Genomic DNA, 22628 nt, shown 5'->3' with positions numbered 1-22628 from the left:
GTACAAATGGAGTTATCTAGGATTCAAAGATGAATATAAAATATGATCTCAATTCCATAACTTGTATGTATGCACAAGGGATATGCTCAAGAATGTTTACTGCAGCATTGTTTACAATAGCAAAAGATGAGGAATAAGCCAAAATCAATTATATGTGTGCGTGTGCTAAATTTCTCTATTACAGTTTCACGTGTATGTGTGCTTAAGTCACTTCAGATGTGTATGACTCTTTGTGACCCTATGGACCGTAGCCCAGCAGGCTCCTCTGTCCATGGGATTTTCCAGGCAAAAATACTGGAATGGGTTGCTGTGCCCTATTCCAGGGGATCTTTCTGACCCAGGGATCGAACCTGCGTCTCTTATGTCTCCTGCATTGACAGGTGGGTTCTTTACCACTAGTGGCACCTGGGAAGCTCATCCATTATATATACTGTACATTACAATATACAGAGATACTATATATTATATATATTGTAATATATATTATATACATTGTAATGTGTAGGAATATACTATAAATAAATGCATCAAATATTACTATATTAACATAAAAAGTATATACATACATAAAACACAAATTAATGGTAATAGTGGTTGTCTCTGGTGAAGAGGAAAGAGAAACTGGATTGGAGAGGGAACTACATTATGTCTCATTATTTTTCATTTAGGAAAAATATGACAAATTGTTCATTTTGGGGGGGGCTTAGTGCATAGCTGTATTGCCGTATTATTTGTATTTTTGATTTTAAAAGGAATAATATATATACAGGAGAAATATTGGAAGGAAAGACATTAGTGTGTTAATGATAAACTATTCAGGGTAGTGTAATTTAGTGTGATAAATTTTCTTCCTAATACTTCACTATAGTTTCCATGTTTTCTACTGCAAACACGTAAAATATTTTTATAAGTAAGACAAGATGTTATGGCATTCAAAGTACTTGATTTTTCCTTAAATGAAAACTATTATATTATAAACAACTACAAGCATTTAGAAATTATTGAAAGCATTTGGTTCTAACCTCTTCTTGATCTAAATCTTTATCCCTGATATTTAATTCTGAAAGATCAACTGTAAGATTATCTTTTTCACTCTTCCAAATGTCATCAGGCTCTTTCTTTTTGGGTCCCACTGTGCTTAGATCAGCTTTATCAGGCAAAAGGCTGATTCCCCGTGGTATGGGAGGTACAGGTTTGGTCCCATTTAAGCCTCGTCGGGAAGACGGTGATCTCACCAAAGCAGGAGTAAGTTGAACTTGAGGAGGTTTCTCTTGAGAATTTTCTCCTGCATGGAAAAGACACATTACTTCTTTTCTTTTTTCAACTTCAAATTGGAAAACAAGTTAGCATTAAATCACAAGTGTTTAGGATTAGTTGTTTTTAAATTAAAAAGCACACTATATTAGAATAAAGATTGCTACTTGAGATTAAAAAAAAAAAAAATTGTTCCCTAACAAATATAACAAAAATGGACCAACCAGAATCCTTTCATATGAAATACAAATATTATATACCAAGTGAATTTTTTTTTGGCCATGCTGCTCAGCCTGTAGGATCTTAGGTCCCCAAACAGGGATTGAATCCAGGCTCTCAGCAGTGAAAGCTCACAGTTCTAATCACAGGACTGCCAGGGAACTTCCTGAAATGTCTATCTTCATACGTATCACCAGGATTAATATTTGTATAGTAAAGTCCACAATAACCTAGGAACGTTAATGATCTGGCTTGATCTAAGAAACACTTGATGTAAGCACACTTGAATGACTACTATGTGCAAAGCAGTAACACTGGGCACTAAGGAGAACAAGTTAAACAATATTTCAGCTTTCAATACAGTATTTGATTTTGGAGGAAAGACAAATACAGAAAAAAATTAACAGAAGAAAATGAAGGCTCAATGCTAAAAGAAAGTAATAAATTTGGCTGACTATGCAATAAACTGATATTATGGTTATAAACTGGAAGATTCGTGCTGTGGGGTAGTTTAAAGGTGAAATATTTGACCATAGGGGCTGGGGTTAGGGAAGCATTTGGGACATGGGACTCACCTTTCACAGACTTTCTGAAACTGAATCTGTCTTGAATAAACATACATGCTAATATTATGATTTTGGTGTGGGCTATTGTTAAGGATATTTTAGTTGATAACAACAGTAGTGTGTGTGTGCTCAGTCGCTCAGTCATGTTTGACACTTTGTAACACCATGGAGCCTGTCAGGCTCCTCTGTCCATGGAATTTTCTAGGCAAGAATACTGGAGTGGGTTGCCGTTTCCTACTCCAGGAGATCTTCCTGAACACGCATCTCTTGTGTCTCCTGCACTGACAGGCAGTCTTTACCACTCAGCCACCTGGGAAGCCCAACAAACAGCAGAAAACCCATCAAAATAATTTTGATAGTAACATTCAATAAATGTTGATACTAGACACTGAGGTAAAGATATGAACAATATTTTATGTTTGTAAAGCTAAAAGTTGTTTGTAGGCGCTCAGACTGTTCATATTCATGTCCATTATAAAGCACTATTATTTAGTTCTACAAAAGGATTCTGAAGTGGCAATACAAGAAAAAAAAAGAAATGACAATTTAAACTGAATTTTATATTATACATTTGATCTATTGAACATTCCATTAATATTTTGCTAAATATTTACTAATTTAGAGAAATAAAATGCAATTTACTTTTAAAGATCTGACAACCCTAACTTCAAATAATTATTCAAACATACAAATATTTGAACAAAGTATTAATTTTTACCATCATATATACCTGTAGGATCAGACGATTTTTGGCTGACAAGCTTTTTCTGTGGACTTGGCTTTGGAAGCCCTTCAAAGTTTTTAAGAGGCCAGGAACTTGAGAAATTAACGGAATTATCTTGAGACTTCTTTGGAGACACAGTAAGAGACGTGTGCTTTGGACTAGTTCGAGGTGACGAGAGAGGACAGGATGGAAGAAGAACAGCTCCTGAACTTGAATTTGGACCAGAGTATGACGAATGCTCTGTTTGACTACCAAATGTCTGCTGTGTCTTACTACCGAAACATAGGCTAGCACAAACTGTAATAAGACAAAAGAGAATATTATTTATTTATACACATCTTCTAATTTTAAGTTTTTTTGCTTTTCACATCCAGGTTTTTAATCCTATCTGGCATCCATACTTTTGCAGGTAAAAACCTAATTTAACTTTCTTCTATAGAGATAGTGTAATTCTCCCAGTGCCACTTTTTGAGCCATCCACTCTTTCCCTTTCATCTATAAATCTCCCATATGTATATTTGAGTCTATTCTTAGGTGCTTCTTATGGGTTCCATTAATCTTTTTTTCTGTTTCTACAGTAGTACCACAATGCTTTATTTATCCTCACACTGATAAGCCTCTTTCCATTTTTTTTTCCAGTTTTGTGAGATGGCTGACATACATTATACACCATGATGGTTTGATATACATATAGTAGTTGTTTAGTCTGTAAGTCATCTCTGACTCTCAACCCATGGGCTGCAGTGTGCCAGGCTTTTCTGTCCTTCACAGTCTCTTGGGAGTTTGCTCAAACTCATGTCCATTGAGTCGATGATGCCATCCAACCATGTCATCCTCTGTCACTCCCTTCTCCTCCTGCCCTCAATCTTTCCCAGCATCAGGACGTTTTCCAATGAATCAGCTCTTTCCATTAAGTGGCCAAAGTATCGAAGCTTCAGCTTCAGCATATATAGAGAGTGAAATGTATATGGATAGTGAAATGATTAACAGGACAGGTTCAGCTAACACCTTCTGACATAGATAAAATAAAAAGAAAAGAAAAAAGGAAAAAGAGCTTTCTCCTTGTGATGAGAACTCTTAGAATTTATTCTTCTAACAACTTTTCTCTATGCCACACAGCAGTGTTAACTACAGTCATCATCCTGTCTCCTTCCATTTTGATCCTCTTTAGAATTATCTAGGTCATCCTTGGTCCTGTGTTCTTTCACATGAATTTTGGGGTTAGCTTGCCATGCTCCATTAAAGATCCTGTTGAGATTTTGATAGAAATGAAATTGAGTTTCCTTGTTTAAAAATACAGGATCACAAAAAAAAAATGCACGATCTCTTTTAATTTATTCAGGCCTTCTTTTATGTCTCTCAAAAAAGTATTTTAGTTTTCATAATGAATGTCTTTTCTTAGGCCTCCATATACTTACAAATTTTGTTGATACTGTAATTTCTTTCTTAAAAATCATTTTCTGAATATTCCTGGTATCTGGGAACTTTACTCACCTTTCCATTTGGCTTTTATATCTAGCAACCTTGCTAAATCATTTATTATTTTAATAGTTTTCTGTATATCCTTCTGGATTTTTTATATAGATAATCCAAAAATGGTAATAATGATGAAAATTATGATGGCAATGATGAGAACTAATCTTTATTGAGCTAATATTCATGTGTCAGGGGGTGTTCCAAGTATTTTCTATGTATTAACTAATTTAATCTTCACAACAATTCTGTGGGGTAGGTACCATTCCTATTTTATAGATTTAAAAAAAAGGACAGAGTTAGGAATACTAAGTAAGGAAATACTAAGGAAATTATCGAACTCAGGGTCCCTGGCTCCAATCCTTTGCTCTAAACCACTATATTACACCATGTTTTATCTGCTTAGAAAGCTACACCTTCCAAGACTAAACCAGGAGAAAAACAGAAAATATGAACAGACCAATTACTGGTAATGAAATAGAATCAGTAATTTTAAAACTCCTAACAAACAAAAGTCCAGGACCAGATGACTTTCACAGGTGAATTTTATCAATTACCTATCCTTCTCAAACTATTCAAAAAAAAATTACAGAGGAAGGAACACTTCCATACTCATTTTATGAGGACCACAGCACTCTGATATCATATCCAGAGGAAAACATCACACAAAAAAGAAAACTGCAGGCCAATATCACTGATGAACATAGATGTAAAAATCCTCAACAAAACACTAGCAAACCAAGTCCAACAATACATTAAAAGGTTCCTACACCATGATCAAGTGCATTTATGCCAGAGATGCAAGAATTTTTCAGTATCTATAAATCAATGTGATATATACCACATTAATAAATTGAAGAATAAAAATCATACGATCTTATCAACAGATGCAGAAAAAACCCTTAATAAAACTCAACATCCATGTATAATAAAACCTCTCCAGAAAGTGGTCACAGGGGAAACATATCTGAACCTAATGAAGGCCACATATAATAAACACACAGCTAACACCATACTCAATGGTGAAAAGCTGAAAATATTTTCTCTAAGATGAGGAACAAGACATAGATACATACTCTCACCACTTTTATTCAACATAGTATTTGAAGTCTTAGCCACAGCAATCAGAGAAGGAAAAGAAATAAAAAGAATCCAAACTGGAATGGGAGAAGTAAAACTGTCACTGTTTGCAGATGACATGATACTACATATAGAAAATCCTAGAGACACTACCAGAAAACTACTAGTAATCATCAATGAATTCAGTAAAGTTGCAGGATATAAAATATACAGAAATCCATTGTAATTCTATACAATAACAACAAACTATCAGGGAATTCCCTGGCAGTTCAGTGGTTAGGACTCTGTGCTTTCAATGTCAAGGGTCTGGGTTCAATCCCCAGTTGGGGAACTAAGATTACACAAGTCGTGTGGCACAGTGAAAAATAAAACAAAACTATCAGAAAGAGAAAAAAAAAGGCAACAATCTCATATACTATCACATCAAAGAGAAAAAAATACCTAGAAATAAACTTACCTAAGGAGGCAAAAGACCCATACTTGTAACATGATCAGACAATGATGAAAGAAATTAAAGATGACACAAATAGATGGAAGGATATACTGTGTTCTTAGATCGGAAGAATTAAGATTGTTAAAATGACCACACTACCCAAGGTAATCTACAGATTCAGGGCAATCCCTATCAACAGACCGATGGCATTTTTCACAGAACCACAACAAAAAATTTTTAATTTGTATGGAAACACAGAAAACCCCAAATAACCAAATCAATATTGAGAGAGAAGAACAGAGCTGGGGGAATTGTAGTGCTAAGAAAACTGGACAGTTACATGTAAAAGAACGAGATTAGGACATTTCTCTAACACTATATACAAAATATAAACTCAAAATGGATGGAAGACCTAAATGTAAGACCATGTACTGTAAAATTCCTAATAGAAAACATAGACAAAATACACTTTGACATAAATCGCAGCTGTATTTTTTTTAATCTATCTCCTAAAAAATAGGAAATAAAAGCAAAAATAAACAAATGAGACTCCCAAGCCTTTGTACAGAAAAGTAAACCACCAACGGAATGAAAACTGTGCTGTATGCTAAGTCACTTCAGTCATGTCCAACTCTGCAACTCTATGGACTGTAGCCCTCCAGGCTCTTCTGTCCACAGGGTTCCCCAGGCAAGCATACTGGAGTGGGTGGACGTTTCCTCCTCCAGGGGATCTACCTGACCCAGGGATTGAACCCTCACATCCTGCACCTCCTGCCTTGGCAGGTGCACTCTTTACCACTGAGCCTCCTCGGAAGCCTCTGCTAACGTCAAGGAAATGCACATCAAAACCACAAGGACATGTAACCCCACCCCTGTCAGAATGGCTATCATCAAAAGTACACAAATAACAAATGTTGGCAGGGATGTGAAGAAAAAGGTACCCTCAGACAATGTTGGTGGGAACGTAAATTGGTGCAGCCACTGAGGAAAACAGTACAGAGGTCTCTCAAAAAACTACAAACAGCACCATAATATGACCCAGCAATTCCATTCCTGGGTATATACTGGGAAAAAAAAACCCACAACACTAATTCAAAACGATACATGCACCCCAGTGTCCACTGCAGCGTAATTCACAATAGCCAAGATATGGAAGCAACCTAAGTGTCCCTCAACAGATGAATTGTTAAAGAAGATGTGGTGTATATTAACAGTGGAATACTACTCAGCCATAAAACAAAATAAAAGTTTGCCATTTGGCGCAACATGGATGAATTTGGAGGCTATATTATGCTAACTGAAGTAAGTGAGACAGAAAAATAAATACTATTTGATATTACCCCCTTCATGGACCGCAGCCTTGTTGTGGCAAAGGGGCTTGCGTAACTCAATGAAGCTGTGAGCTGTGCTGTGCAAAACCACCCAAGACAGAATGGTCATAGTGAAGAGTTCTGACAAAACGTGGTCCACTGGAGGAAAGAATGGCAACCCACTCCAGTATTCTTGCTGCAAGAACCCCGTGAAAAGCATGAAAAGGCAAAAAGATACGACACTGGAAGATGAGCCCTCTAGGTTGGAAGGTATCCAATATGCTACTGAGAAAGAACAAATGGCAATTACTAATAGCTCCAAAGAATGAAGCAGATGGGCTGAAGCAGAAATGACAGAGACATCACTTTGCTGACAAAGGTCCATACAGTCAAAAGTACAGTCATGTACAGATGTGACAGCTGGACTATCAAGAAGGCTGAGCACCAAAGAACTGAGGCTTTCGAATTCTGGTGCTGGAGAAGACTCTTGAGAGTCCCTTTGACTGCAAGGAGATCAAACTAGTTAATCCTAAAGGAAATCAACTCTAAATATTCATTGGAAGGACTGTTGCTGAAGCTGAAGCTCCAATACTTTGGCCACCTGATGTGTAGAGCCAACTCATTGGAAAAGACTCTGATGCTGGGAAAGACTGAAGGCAGGAGGAGAAGGGGCAGCAGAGGATGAGATGGTTGGAGGCATCACTGACTCAATGGACATGAATCTGAGCAAACTCCGTGAGATAGTGAAGGACAGATGAGCCTGGCATGCTGCAGTCCATGAGGTTGCAAAGAGTCAGACACTCAGCGACTGAAAAGCAACAATATGTATCACATATATCAATCTAAAAAATACAACAAACTAGTGAAGATAATAAAAAAAAAAATCAGACTCACACATATAGAGAACAAACTAATGATTACAAGTAGGGAGAGGGGTGGGGGGAGGGGCAATATAGGGTTAGGGGAATAAGAGATAGGATATAAAATAAGAGATAAGATATAAAACTATTATATATAAATAAGCTACAAGGATATATTTTACAACACAAAGAATATAGCCAATATTTTATAATAACTATAAATGGGATATAACTTTAAAAATTGTGAATCACTACATTGTACACTTGTAACTTAAATAATATTGTAAATCAACTACACTTCAACTTTAAAAAAGGCAATCTGTAATTTTTTTAGAGGTTCCCTCAAATTTTCTTCTATCTTTTTGAAGTTTCCAAGACAACAGACCTAGCTTATTATATAACAAATAAAACATTTTTCTGAAGACATAAATGACTATGTATGCGTTAGTCACTCAGTCTTGTCCAATCTTAGTGATCCCATGAACTGTAGTCCCCAGGCTCCTCTGTCCATGGAATTCTCTAGGCAAGAATACTGAAGTGGGTTGCCATTTCCTTCTCCAGGGGATCTTTTCCACCCTGGGATCGAACCTGGGTCTCCTGCATTGCAGGCAGATGCTTTACCATCTGAGCCACAAGAGAAGCCATGTATGTATGGCTTATATCATTTGACTATGTATGCCATATACCATTTCCTTTTAATTCATATCTAACATGCTTAGGACCTCTACCTCTACCTAAACTTTATAGGAGACTTAAATGGTCACAAATTTACATATACAACCTACTAGTAAGTTAAATCTTGACTTTAGAAAAACATAATATTCCTTTAGTAGCTGCTCTAATAAGTATTCTGAGAGGTGAGAGTCCCTTGGACTGCAAGGAGATCCAACCAGTCCATTCTGAAGGAGATCAGCCCTGGGATTTCTTTGAAAGGAATGATGCTAAAGCTGAAACTCCAGTACTTTGGCCACCTCGTGCGAAGAGTTGACTCATTGGAAAAGGCTCTGATGCTGGGAGGGATTGGGGGCAAGAGGAGAAGGGGACGACAGAGGATGAGATGGCTGGATGGTATCACTGACTTGATGGACGTGAGTTTGAGTGAACTCCGGGAGTTGGTGATGGACAGGGAGGCCTGGCGTGCTGCGATTCATGGGGTCACAAAGAGTCGGACACGACTGAGCGACTGAACTGAACTGAACCAAAACCAAAGACACTCTCAAGATCTGATTAAACACTGACAGTGGAGGCCGTCTACAAAGGTAACGTAAGCATTCAGAGATATCTGGAAACAGAAGAGATGAAGCAACACAGAAAAGCCTCTCTATTTCTACTAATGAGCAGTCTCAAAGGTATCTTGTCCATATTTGGGGAAAAAAATCTCTATCATTAAGAAAGATAAACTAAACAATAGAGATAAACTATCTTAGTGTGAATAACACCATAAAGAAAAACACTACTACACTTTATGTAGTCATGTGGCCCTTTGGAGTGGGTGGAAGTAAGGGCGGCTAAAGTGGAAATGCTATATTAACTCTATCTTCTTTACTAATTTCAAATAAGCATTGTTTTTCATCAATAAATAAAGACAGACATACATCCTAATCACTCAAAAAATTTTAGTAAAGGATATACAACAAAATATCTCCAAAATTTCTGATTTTATCCTACTTCTAAGTAATAACTGTCATAGCTATTAACTAGCATAGAAATGGAAGACATGCCTTCAAATCCAAAATTCTTATGTCTGACAGTCAGCCTCAAACTCTCCATCTTGTTCCATCTTATGAATATGTAAGATACCTAAAATGATAGCTAGTTAAGCAGTCATGGGTCCTAATAGGAGACATAAATTCTAAATAGCTTTAAAATTGAAAACTGTTATGGATGCATATATATGGAATTTAGAAAGATGGTAACGATAACCCTGTATGTGAGACAGCAAAAGAGACACAGATGTATAGAACAGTCTTTTGGACTCTGTGGGAGAAGGCGAGGGTAGGATGATCTGAGAGAATAGCATTGAAACATGTATATTATCATATGTGAAACAGATCGCCAGTCCAGGTTTGATGCCTGAGACAGGGTGCTCAGAGCTGGTGCACTGGGAGGATCCTGAGGGATGGGATGGGATGGGGAGGGAGATGGTGGGGGTTCAGGAAAGGGAACACATGTACACCCATGGCTGATTCATGTCAATGTATGGCAAAAACCACTACAATACTGTAAAGTAATTACCCTTCAATTAAAAAAAAAAAAAAAGTTATGGCAAATAACTGTCTTCTGCTACCATAGTACTCCTTATGGGATAATTTTATTTTCAATTACTTGGTATGAAAATGTTCATCTCTACGATGAGTTTCTAAAGTCTCTAATTAGTCATATTTATATCAAGAGTACTAAACCTAACATTTCAGTTTAACAGTTATGAAAAATTTGATTAAAATTATTATTAAAAATAAAACATCCCTTTCTGTAGTAAGTATAATTATACAAAATAACGTATTAGATTTGGAAACCCCACAAAATATTTGTAAATCATTTGTACTCAAATAAAGTTGGAATTTAAACCTTTATCTTGATGACTGTTAGTTGTCCCCAGGTACTGTAAGTCAGAATCCACACTGCCAGTTTTACCACATATCTGTGAAAATCCAAGTTGTCCACATTTCCCAGAGAGATTTGTCTGATGAGTCCCACTAGTGCCTTTGGAAGGAGAAGAAAAACATAAAATCAAAAGTTTACTTTATGAACACAACTAATTTCACAAATGTTGTGTCCTTTGTGTGGGAATAAATACAAGAGTATATGTACATTAAGCCAGGCAGGCAAGAAAGATTTGCCTGCAGTCAGATTTGCTGTTGGCAGATCTGATTAGTGACAGGGGTTAAAGGACAGAAGATGGACTGGTCAGGCACAGAGAAAAGAAAAATATGTTGAAAAATATACACAAAGGCAGTTTCTTCCTATATGTTCCCGTCTCTCACCATGGAAGGTTTCTCTGGACCTCGATTTCCTTCTTCCCAGGATTTGTAGTAAATTTACACTCTACTCAAAAAGGTCTACTGCGGGACTCGTTTTCTTTCTTTCCTAACATGTAACACACATTTGGAGAAGGCAATGGCACCCCACTCCAGTACTCCTGCCTGGAAAATCCCATGGACGGAGGAGCCTGGTAGGCTGCAGTTCATGGGGTCGCTAAGAGTCGGACATGACTGAGCGACTTCACTTTCACTTTTCACTTTCATGCATTGGAGAAGGAAATGGCAACCCACCCCAGTGTTCTTGCCTGGAGAATCCCAGGGACAGGGGAGCCTGGTGGGCTGCCGTCATGGGGTCACACAGAGTAGGACACGACTAAAGCAAATTAGCAGCAGCAGCAGCAGCAGCAACACACATTCACGTACTTTCTAAGCTTACCCAGGTATATTTTCCAGATCCCTACCCTCCCACCTGAAACTCGTTAAGGTTATTTCTGGGCAGGGGTATAAGTCTGAAGGAAAAAAGGTGATATTGACCTCTCTGATGTTTAGTTCATTCTCTATAAAATTCTTTTTATGTAGTTCTAAAATTCTGATTTTTATAATTCTATGACTTCAAGCCCCTTTATCCAGCATGAACTGGATGTCTGCTAAGTTAATTCTTAACTCTATACTCTGGTTAAGTGAGAGTAGGACTATAAAGAAAGTTGGGCACTGAAGAATTGATGCTTTTGAACTGTGGTGTTGGAGAAGACTCTTGAGAGTCCCTTGGACTGCAAGAAGATCAAACCAGTCAATCCTAAAGGAAATCAGTCCTGAATATTCATTGGAAGGACTGATGCTGAAGCTGAAACTTTGGCTACCTGATCCGAAGAACTGACTCACTGGAAAAGACCCTGATGCTGGGAAAGACTGAAGGCAGGAGGAGAAGGGGATGGCAGAGGAGACGGTTGGATGGCATCACTGACTCAATGGACATGAGTTTGAGCAAGCTCTGGGAGTTGGTGATGGACAGGGAAGCCTGGCGTGCTGCAGTTCATGCAGTCACAAAGACACGACTGAGGGACTGAACTGAATTAAATACTCTAGTTATACTTTCTCCCTAAATCTTGCCTCGCTACCAACCACAAACCCTCCCACAAACCTTTCTCTTCTCTAAAATTCAGCTCAAGTTCAACCTCTTTCTTGGAGTTATCATAAACCACTTCAATACCTATGATCTCTTCCTTTCTTGAATCGCTATAGTACTTATAATTTATATCCTTCAACCTAACATTAAGTTACATGCTGTCTTCTTCTTTATTTAAAATCTGTACAGTTAGGTAAGAAATTCTAGATGATACAAAAAAACACAGGCTTTATAAAAATCCCAAGCAATGCTTCAAACTTAACTGGATATATTCTTGCACTTCTTTTTCTCTATCAAATACACACTCAACTACACGATCATTGTAAGACCTCATTTTTATAAGAAAATATTACGGAATTTTATTGCATAAAGATCTACAAATTCTCCTACAGCAACGTTTTCTAAATATTGTGTCATAGCCAATAAATTTCAATAACTTGTATCACTTGGATCTTAAGTAAAAGACAAACTCAATCTTTATCTCATTCTCCACATTCCACTGCTAAATGATTTCCTTTTGTCAACACATCACCATTTTTCTAATTACCTGGGTGCTAAGTCTAGAAATCTTTTTCTATTCCCCTTTTTTCTATTTTATGTCATCATCATATTTTTCTGATTATTCATTTCTATTCAATCTGTAAACAACCTTGTCACGCTAGTTGCTTTGTTCTTTAACGAAGTAAGTCTCCATCAGCTCCCTATAGCTTACAAGTACTAGTTCAAATTTTTGAATCTAGAACACAAGGGTTCTCCACATTCCAATTACTCTTTGACCATCTAAAATGAAACTTGCCTTTATACTGCTGTCAGAAATCTCAAGCCCATTCCTAATGTGAGCCTTTGCTCTCCTCATACCTCCCCTTAACATCTGGAATCATACATATATCCCAAGCTCAAGTATTATCTCCTCTTTAATGATTTTTCTAACTGATAAGGACCATGACGGGACAATGGCCTCAGAATAATAATATATTTACTTTCTGTAACACTTACTTTAGGCAACTAAACATCTTCCCAGTTGTTCTGGCCAAAAAAAGCTTAGAGCTCTTTCAACTTCCCTCTCACACTCCTACACAACCCATCAGCAAATCACAGTAACTGTACCTTTGACTTATAATCAGGATCCAATCACTTTTCACTATAATCACTGCTGCACTGGTCAAAACCTCCATTGACTCCAGCCTAGATCACAACAGACTCCATGTTTTCTCCCTTGCTTGCATTAATCTATTTCAAATGTAACATCCTCCAAGTCTGGAAAGCAAGCCAATTGATGTTACTTCTTTCCTCAAAATATTCTTCAATATTTTGAAGCCCATTCAATAGTTTATTAGGCCTTAAATAGGAGCCCATATTATTCTCCTCAATTTAATTTTCTACTTCTCTTCCCTTTACTCTTTTCATTCTAGATTTACTAGCTTCTTCGATCTTTCTCAAATACGTCCTGTACTCTGCATTAACTGTACCCTCTTCTTGGAATCATTTGCTGTTCTCTCATGGTATCTATGTGATTTGCTCCAAATATTCCCTTCTCAATATGGCCTTCTTTCATCACACTATTTAAAATAGCCCCTCCTCTATATTCCTCTTCTTTGCTCATTTTTTCTCATAGCATTTATCACCATGTAATTTACTCTGTTTTGCATTTATTTAATGTTTGCTTTGCCCGAACTAGAATGTAAGATCTATTAGGCAGAAAGTTTTCCCTATTTTGTTGAATGCTATATCCCCAGGCTTCCATGGTGGTTCAGTGGTAAAGAATCCGCCTGCCAAGTATGAGACACAGGTTCAGTCCCTGGGTTGGGAAGATCCCCTGGAGAAGGAAATGGCAAACTATTCCAGTATTCTTGCCTAGGAAATCCTATGGACAGAGGAGCCTGGCAGGCTACAGTCCATGGACAACAATAAATATACCCAGTACTTAGAAAAGTATCTGCACATACTTAGAAACATATCTGTACACAGGACATACTCAGTAAAAATGGGTTGTTGATGAAGCAAATACTGCCTTACATTAATACCCAAAGGATTTCAGTGAGAAACGCTTCCTGGATCTTATGAGACAATTGTGTCAAACTGTCCATTTTTATCAGGTCTTTAACAAATATTATTGAATTTGAACTGTCTACCAGATTATAAGTTCTAAGAGGTTCTGAATGAACTATGAAGATTAGAGAAATCTTTAACTTAGTTCAACATGTTCATTACCTGCAACTTTCACTTACCAGCAGCACATATAGGAAGAGAATCTGGGTTAAATTCCCGACTATTCTGAAATACAGTTCTTGACGCTCTTTTTCTGCTAAAACATAAATCATCGTTGACTGGCATTCCTTGAGATGGCTTTAATTTTGGAGATGGAATGAAATCATATGCTGAAAACTATAAAAACGGAATAACAAATCAGCAAATGTAGTTAAGTCTACTTGGTAATGAATATGATGGAATAATTTAGACTTAATTATGAAATTCAGATTAAAAGAAAAAATTAATAAATGTATCAAATATACAATGATACAAATAAACATCCACATGTATTACGGTACCCTAGCAGTATTTCTTCATGCCATGATATAAATGCTAATTTTTTTTCCTTTCTCAAACCTTACCCCAAACGTTTTCTGTACCTTACCTTCCTAGAGTACACAACTGGTAGCTAGGAAGGAAAGAATGCAAACGACAAAAAGAGTGAAATGATGACTTGAATAAAGGAAAGACCATTTCTGATTCAGCAGCATGGCCTGTCACACTATGCCATCTTTGAGCAGTGGACAATAAATGCCAGTCGAAGGTCACTGAACCAGCAAGCATCCCACTTTACTCTTCTTACTGAGGCAAATTTACTATCCATAATCTGCAGCCCAAATGTAAATGTAATCTATATCATGGTTCCTTTAGGAGATTTTTATAAGAGGTCTTTTAGTTAAAACCCAAAACATAATAGTTTATATATGCCTAGTACTTTATAATTTCCAACTCCTTTTCCACATACCCAGTTTGATTTTTAAGGTACAAGAGTGCCAGAATAGAATTTTGAAACTCAACCTAATCATAGTTAAAGAACTATGTAAAAGCATGATTCAAGTGTTGCGAATCCTTCACCAACAATGGCCTCGACTGTTCTGGATCATTTCACGCTGATCATGGCTACAGAACATTTTAAAAACTGAGTGAACAGACAAGAAATTATATTTACTGTCCTTATATTTATTTGGAGCTTAAAGACATAATCAAATCTACATATGCAGTGAACTGTAAGTCTTCTCAGGTATCCTTAGCAAACTTTGTCAAGTGTCAAATAGCAATGAAATACAATAAAATTACAGATAACACCTATTTGAAAACTTCTTAGCTATTTGACTATTACAAGATTAAGATTATCAAATAGATATCAAGTAACTTGTTATTCCTCATCAAATTTTGTGGGAAAACTATTAACTCGTTCAAAAATTAACCCCCAAAATACCAGTGAGAAGTAATGAATGCTTCAGCAGAAAAAGGCCTGATTTTACTTTCTCAAAATCCAATACTATAATTTTTGAGACTGATTATAGGCTTCCCTGGGAGCACAGTGGTAAAGAATCCACCTGCAGTGTAGGAGACATGGGTTCAATCTCTGGTTTGGGAAGATCCCCTGGAGAAGGAAATGGTAACCCACTCCAGTATCCCAGCCTGGGAAATTCCATGGACAGAGAAGCCTGGCGGGCGATAGTCCGCCAGGGCTGGAAAGAGTCAGACATGACTTAGTGACTAAACAACGATGACTGATTTTATAGCAGTCAGCATGAAAAGGAGGGAGCCTCCCAACCCAGGGATCGAACTCAGGTCTCCTGCATTGCAGGCAGATTCTTTACCAGCTGAGCCACCAGGGAAGCCCATGAAAAGGACACAATGGAATAAAAATGAAACCAATCACAGTCAACTTTTGATTAGATACATTAAAAGAAAATATACTAACCCAGTTAATATCATGAGTAATCCAGAGATAATTCTCCAGTATGGAATGCATTTACATTAGACTTACTCTGTAATTAATCTCTTTTTAAAAAAGCTTTTTTATATTGGAGTATAGCCAATTGACTGTTGCGATGGTTTCAGGTGGACAGTAATGGGCTGCAGCCATACAAATAATACATCCCTTCTCCACTAAACTCCCCTCCCAGGAGTAATTAATTTCTACTTAGAGAACAGAACATTAGAATGTATGACAGTGAAGACAACAACTAGTGATAGGGGTAATGAGGGTGGAGATACAGTGGGTAGTAGTAGCAGTGGAGAATATATCTGCTAGTGTGGCATTTTCCAGGGTTTAGGAGAAGTCAGGAATTACATTCTGCTGTAGAAAAATCTGCAAATATTTGAAAGCAGACTGTAGGACATACCAATTATTATTAACATGAGAGGTCCTTTATGGTCTTTCTCAAAAGTAGGTAAATTATTTTCATCAGGATAAGCTTTGACGGGACTAAACAATAAACAAGGGAAAAGGAATGAGTAAGCATAAAAGGGAAAAGTACACATATAGTTTGCAAAAGTTGTGAGCTAAATTTACAAAATATGAAGCAGTCTGTTTAAAGGATCTTATGACTCTTAGATAGAACTGAGTTTTCAGTGTTTGAAGTTAATGTCTTAAAATTTAATTCATTTAATTCCTTGTAGGAAATGAAAGTGTTATAAAAGGTGAGTTTCACATTTAATATTAACAATGATTTGAAATTCACATAGTCTAATCTACTATTTTAATCTCGCTTTTTAGTAACTCTTAACCTTTGGACTTGACTCCTAATATATTTTTCATAAAAACATTTCTTTGACCTAACACATCTTAGTTCAGCTTTTGGCAAGGAGTGTTAAGGACATCACAAAAATAGTTTTAATTCTACCTTGGTATAGATAGTAGCAAATTATCAGGATAACACCTTTTAATAGCTAACCCTCTCAGAAACCACCTACACTCCTGCCTTTATTGAGCTCATACTAAATTTATCTTAATCTCCAGCCTCCAGTTTTTGGACCTTCATTTTCTACCGGTTCTTTCTAGTTTTACCTGAACTTCAACCTTGCCTCTTAATGACAGCCATTAAAAAAAGTTTATTCCAATTACCTCCAAAATCACCTTCTGAAATATCTTTGTATGTTTTTTCAAATCATTTTCTATGCAAACTTTAAGAAAGCACAGTTGTGATACCAAATATAACACGTTTTATCTCCTACTTTTGCACATTCAAGGGAAAACATAGACTGTGAGTTTAGTTAATGACCTCGGTTACTAGGTTAAAGAACAAGGAAAAAATGTTCATAAACTTAAAAGTTTTTAATATATGGCATGTACTTGTGCAGAAAAAGTTCACATAGAAATTCTACTTAAGATGGCTTTTTGGACAAATCAGAGTCAGTAGAAGGCAGCTATTTGTCTTTGCCCACATTTTATCACTGTGTAAAAATAATAGTATAATTGTTTGTCCAAATTTGAACTTATCCTCTCAGGAAACACCTAATTAACTTAAATTTCCTAAATTTCCTCTACTGGTTTCACTGGTTGGATACCTTAACATTACTCCTGTTCAAATTATAAAATTGCAAAATCACATGTTCAGTTAAATTACATAATAGATAATATCTTTATTAACACAGATCAATTTTTATAATGCCATAAATCTTATAATGCTTAATATATTATTTATAATTTCCAGACTCTTAATTAAGATTTTAGACTAATAAAATTGAATGAAAAAAATTAAACTATCAAATATAGTTGATAGGTTCATATAGTCAAAGCTATGGTTTTTCCAGTGGTCATGTATGGATGTGAGAGTTGGACCATAAAGCAATCTGAGTGCCGAAGAATTGATGCTTTTGAACTGTGGTGTTGGAGAAGACTCTTGAGAGTCCCTTGGACTGCAAGGAGATCAACCCAGTCAATCCTAAAGGAAATCAGTCCTGAATATTCATTGGAAGGACTGATGCTGAAGCTGAAACTCCAATACTTTGGTTACCTGATGTGAAGAACTGACTCATTGGAAAAGACCCTGATGCTGGGAAAGATTGAAGGCAGGAGGAGAAGGGGACGACAGAGGATGAGATGGCTGGATGGCATCACTGACTCGATGGACATGAGTCTGAATAAGCTCCAGGAGTTGGTGATGGACAGGGATGCCTGGCGTGCTGCAGTCTAGGGGGTTGCAAAGTCGCACACAACTGAGCGACTGAACTGAATTGATAGTTGATTTACAATATGGTATTAATTTCTGCTGTACAGCAAAGTGACTTGATTATATGTATGTATTCTTTTTCATATTCTTTCCCATTATGGTTTATCACAGGATATTAAATATAGTTCCCTGTGTTAAATATGCTTTTAATTTATCCTTGTCTGTTATACATTATAGGATAACCATCAAACAAACAGGTTAAAGGACATACAAAAGCCTCTGGATGATGACAAAATACATGTTTATTTCTGTCACTTAAACCATTATAAAAAGGACATATATAGTCATGGAAAGAATAAAAAGACAGCTCTTGGTTACATGAATTTCAGTTTTTTTCTGTGAGGAAACAAAAGTTGGTATCTTTGGGTGAGGTTATATTTAATATATATAACTGACACTGCCTTAGGTTAAAAAGTTACAGGGAAATAAAGGAAATGCATATGTTTTCTCCATTTATCATGATAAGTGCTATGGTTTTTTTAGACCATAAAATCAATACAATGTATACATTATCTTATTTAATATTCTTAAGGTTTAGTTTTCAAAACTTATTTTAAAATTACTTTAAAGTTTTTAAATAGACCTGAGAATAGATATGCTTTTGGATTGCTCTTAATTTTGACAAGTACTAAAAATAAGTTTTTCAGGAATTCCCTGGTAGCCCAGTGGTTAGGACTCAGGGCTTTCACTGCTCTGGCCCAAGGTTCAATCCCTGGTCAGGGAACTAAGATCTTGCAAGCCATGCGGTGCAGTCAATAACAACAACAACATAAATAAATAAACAGAAAAAAGTTTTTCAAATACTTCAGACATCTTGATAAAATTTTAAGAAGAAAAATAATGACTACTTATTGGAAACAGTCTAACATCTGCACTGATATTAGATATATTTTCAGGATTGTTCATGATTTTGACATGTTTTAAAACTAAGGGTTTTTCTCTTTTAGACACTCCAATCATATTTTTAAAAGAACAGAGAGGGAGGTTCAAGAAGGAGGGGATATATATGTATGTATGGCTGATTCATGTTGAGGTTTGACAGCAAACAACAAAATTCTGTAAAGCCATCATCCTTCAATTAAAAAAAAATAAATAACAAAAACTACTTGCTGGAAATAACGTACTATCCAAGGAAATTTCAATTTTTAGGATTAAGTTCACACCAAATACATTACTGCAACTTAGTGATTTGGGATTTTCTATTACCTTTAAATTTGTCACATTAAGTATTCTAAATCTTTCCCACATTCTTCAAATGTCTGATTCTCTATTTTCCATTCTCAGCTTGGTTCTTCATTTACCAGATTATGGAAGCCTAATACTAGAGCCCTGCCCTTAAAACGTGACTCACAAATCAGCAGCATCAGCAACAACTAGAAGCTTACTAGACATGTAGTCTCAGAACCCCTCTCCAGACAAACTGAACCAGAATCTGTACTTCAACAAGATCCTGAGGGAATTTTTATGGACATTAAAATTTGATAAGCACTACTCCAGAGCTCCTTGTCTTCAATGTCCAGAGCTCCATTCTTTTGGTTAAAAAAAAAAATCTGCAGTCTCAACATCTTTCTGAATCCTAAATTATCTTCCTTTAATTTTTTCCTCCAATTCCAGAACAAAAAAGACTTCTGCCTCTGTTCCAAAGCTAACCTCTCTACATACCCATGTTCTTGATTCATTCAGTATATAACGACACTAATTCCTTGCCTTTCCCTCTCAATTTGATTCTCAACTATGATGAGAGAGATCAAATCATATATTCCTTGCAAATCTAAGATCTACCACAGTACAGAGTAAGCATGGTGAAGTCACCAGTGGCTCTTTGCTACTTTAAATGAGGTGGTTCCTATTTAAAAAGAAAACATAGTGATAACTCATCCTGCTACATCCTACTACATCTTGCTTGGTCTTTTCTTTTACCCTCAAACCCTGCGATTCTACTTTCTCACTTAGATATTTGTGGATACTGACTGCAGACACAGCACTGTTAGTACTGTTATATAAAAAAACAACAACAGTCATTATCAACACAGTGCTTACCATTACTGAAGAAAAAGACGACATGGTTCACATGGGCTAAATACCAAAAGAGGAAAAAAACGCTAGGCAGTGCTTTTAAGAGTACTCTATAAGCTTGAACTTGGCTTCACACTTAGTGGATGATCAAAAAGATGCTTAATAAATGTTTAGTGCTTGTATTAATAAATATTTTCTTATCAGTTCATCTTATAAACTTATAAATTTAGTCTCTAAAACCACTTTTTCCCATGTCTCACTGACTTTTCAGTAACCAAATTTTCTACCTTAAAAAAGCTATAGAACCTAATAACTACATATACAAGTGAAGCAAGTATGCTCCTTACTTTTCAGTCTAGGTTACCGTGACACTTAATTCATTGTACAGAAATCTGTTAAGAAAAATACAGCTAACATGGTGGCCAAGTAGTGATGGCTGATTATTGGACCCCACTAACCCATTAAAATAGTCCTAAAAGCACAGAAAGAGATGCAAAGTTAGAATACCACAAGAATCTGCTTATCATAGTATACGTTGGGGCATAAAAAGAGTCAACTAAATGGCAGAAACAAAATTAAAACGTATAAATATTCAAAATTAAGAACAACTAAACCAACTGATATTATATAATCTAACATGAAACAGCCATTAAAGATCCTACTATAGATTATTTGACGTCAAAGAAAAAAAATTCATGATAAAGTGAAAGAGAGAGACTTTCGTGTATGGAAAAAATAACGTCATTAGTATACACAAACTGAAATGGCACTTGAAGACGAGGCAACAAAATGTTCACTGAATGCTTTTCTCAGTAGTAAGACTGCTGAAAATCTTAAATTTCTTCTTTGTGCCTTTCTATATTTTCCAAATTTTCTATAACAAGCACATACAGCTTTTAATAATCAGATGAATTATTAGGAGGAAATTAAGATAAAATTATGAGAAAAGTATCTTCAAAAGTTATTTTACAAGTAGCTAGCTCATATATAAGAATAAATCATGCTTTTTCTGATTTCATTCTCCTCAAAAAACTCTCCTGCCTTTAACAGCAATGATGTGCTTCCTGAAACTCTTTTTACTTCACTTCTAAAACTTTTGTTCTTCCTTGATTCTCTTCCAAGTCTTAGGCACTCTTTGTGTTTTCCTTGTTTGGTTCCATCTCCTACTGCTGTTCCCTAAATGGGGCTGTATGCTGAGACTGAGACTTAAGCACTTGCTCTTGTTCTGAGAGCTCCTCAAATCTCACAGTTTCAACAAATTACTTCTCAATACGTGACTTCCAAGTTCTACACCCTAGTTCATTCTCTGTCTCTTTAATAGTGGTCTTCAACAAATTCAACCAAGTGTTCTTCCACTATCTAAAACTCATTTTCCCTTGTTGGGTCTTTCTTATTCATGGATTTATTATGCATTTTTGTCACTTCAATCAAATCTGAGTTATCCCTCTTTCTCTTTATCTTCCTTTCCTCCAACACTTTGGCCACTAAAATCCTTTGAAATGCCTCTTACCTGATACCCTGCTAATTCTAATGAAACTCAACAATGACACGTAAAGCACTAACTGATCTTCCCAGTCTCCAGTCTCCACCTTCTCAAAAAAAAAAAAAAAAAAAGAAAAGCCCACACAACTTAGACATTGCTGCTGTTGTGATTAGCTTTCCTAAAATACTGCTTAAAAAAAAGAAGAGAAGGAAAAAACCAAAACCAAACAACCCCTGTAGTCTCAAACCACTGTCAAAATAATAGACTAAACTCTTTAATCTGGCATTCAAGGGTCTCCAGTCTTCAAAGGCCTGCTGTTTTAACCTTTCTTTTTTCCTACCACTGTTATACAAAATAATCCCTCTAAGCAAACTAATCTATTTATCTTCAAAATGAGCTACAGGAGTATGTAACTGAAACATTTCTGAGTTTTTATAGAAGCATCTTATGTCATTAACTTGCTCTATGTGGACAAGACAGAAATAACATTTTAACAATAGACTGCAAATGTTAAAATTGAGCCTGGGCAAGAGTCAGTACAAATTAGAAAAGGGGTCACGTCATTCTGGAAAAGGCAAAACTATGCAGACAGTAAAAGACCAGTGTTTGCGAGGAGTTAGGAAGGGAGGGATGAATAGGAGCACAGAGAATTTTAGGGCAGTGAATTATTTTGTGCGATACTACAATGATGGATATGGGTCATGGATATATTTGTCCAAACCCATAGAATGTACAATACCAAAAGCAAATACTAATGTCAATGCACGTTCATCAGCTGTAAAAAATACACCGCTTTAGGAGAGACGGTGTTAGTGAAGGAGGTTTCATGTGTGGGTGTGCAAAAGGGCTTTAAGGAAACTCTGTACTTTCAGTCTTGTTGTGAACCTA

At 36.2% G+C, this 22628-nt stretch overlaps 1 protein-coding gene across 3 annotated transcripts in view; it reads right to left on the bottom strand.

Moving 5' to 3' along the window:
- TOGARAM1 (TOG array regulator of axonemal microtubules 1) overlaps nt 1-22628 on the bottom strand; it is a 78447-nt gene that overhangs the window by 49216 nt on the left and 6603 nt on the right. For all 3 annotated transcript variants that reach the window (XM_055556473.1, XM_055556472.1, XM_055556471.1), the window contains exons 2-5: nt 14255-14411; nt 10488-10622; nt 2770-3060; nt 1023-1285 (exon numbers count right to left, since the gene is read on the bottom strand). In XM_055556473.1, coding sequence (XP_055412448.1) covers nt 1023-1285; nt 2770-3060; nt 10488-10622; nt 14255-14411 — 846 coding nt within the window. The remainder of the gene's footprint in view (nt 1-1022; nt 1286-2769; nt 3061-10487; nt 10623-14254; nt 14412-22628) is intronic.

This window comes from Bubalus kerabau, chromosome 19 (genome assembly GCF_029407905.1).
Source record: "Bubalus kerabau isolate K-KA32 ecotype Philippines breed swamp buffalo chromosome 19, PCC_UOA_SB_1v2, whole genome shotgun sequence".
NCBI classification, from domain to species: domain Eukaryota; kingdom Metazoa; phylum Chordata; class Mammalia; order Artiodactyla; family Bovidae; genus Bubalus; species Bubalus kerabau.
Note: the sequence above shows the minus strand (reverse complement) of the source record. Positions and strands in the feature narration are given on the sequence as shown.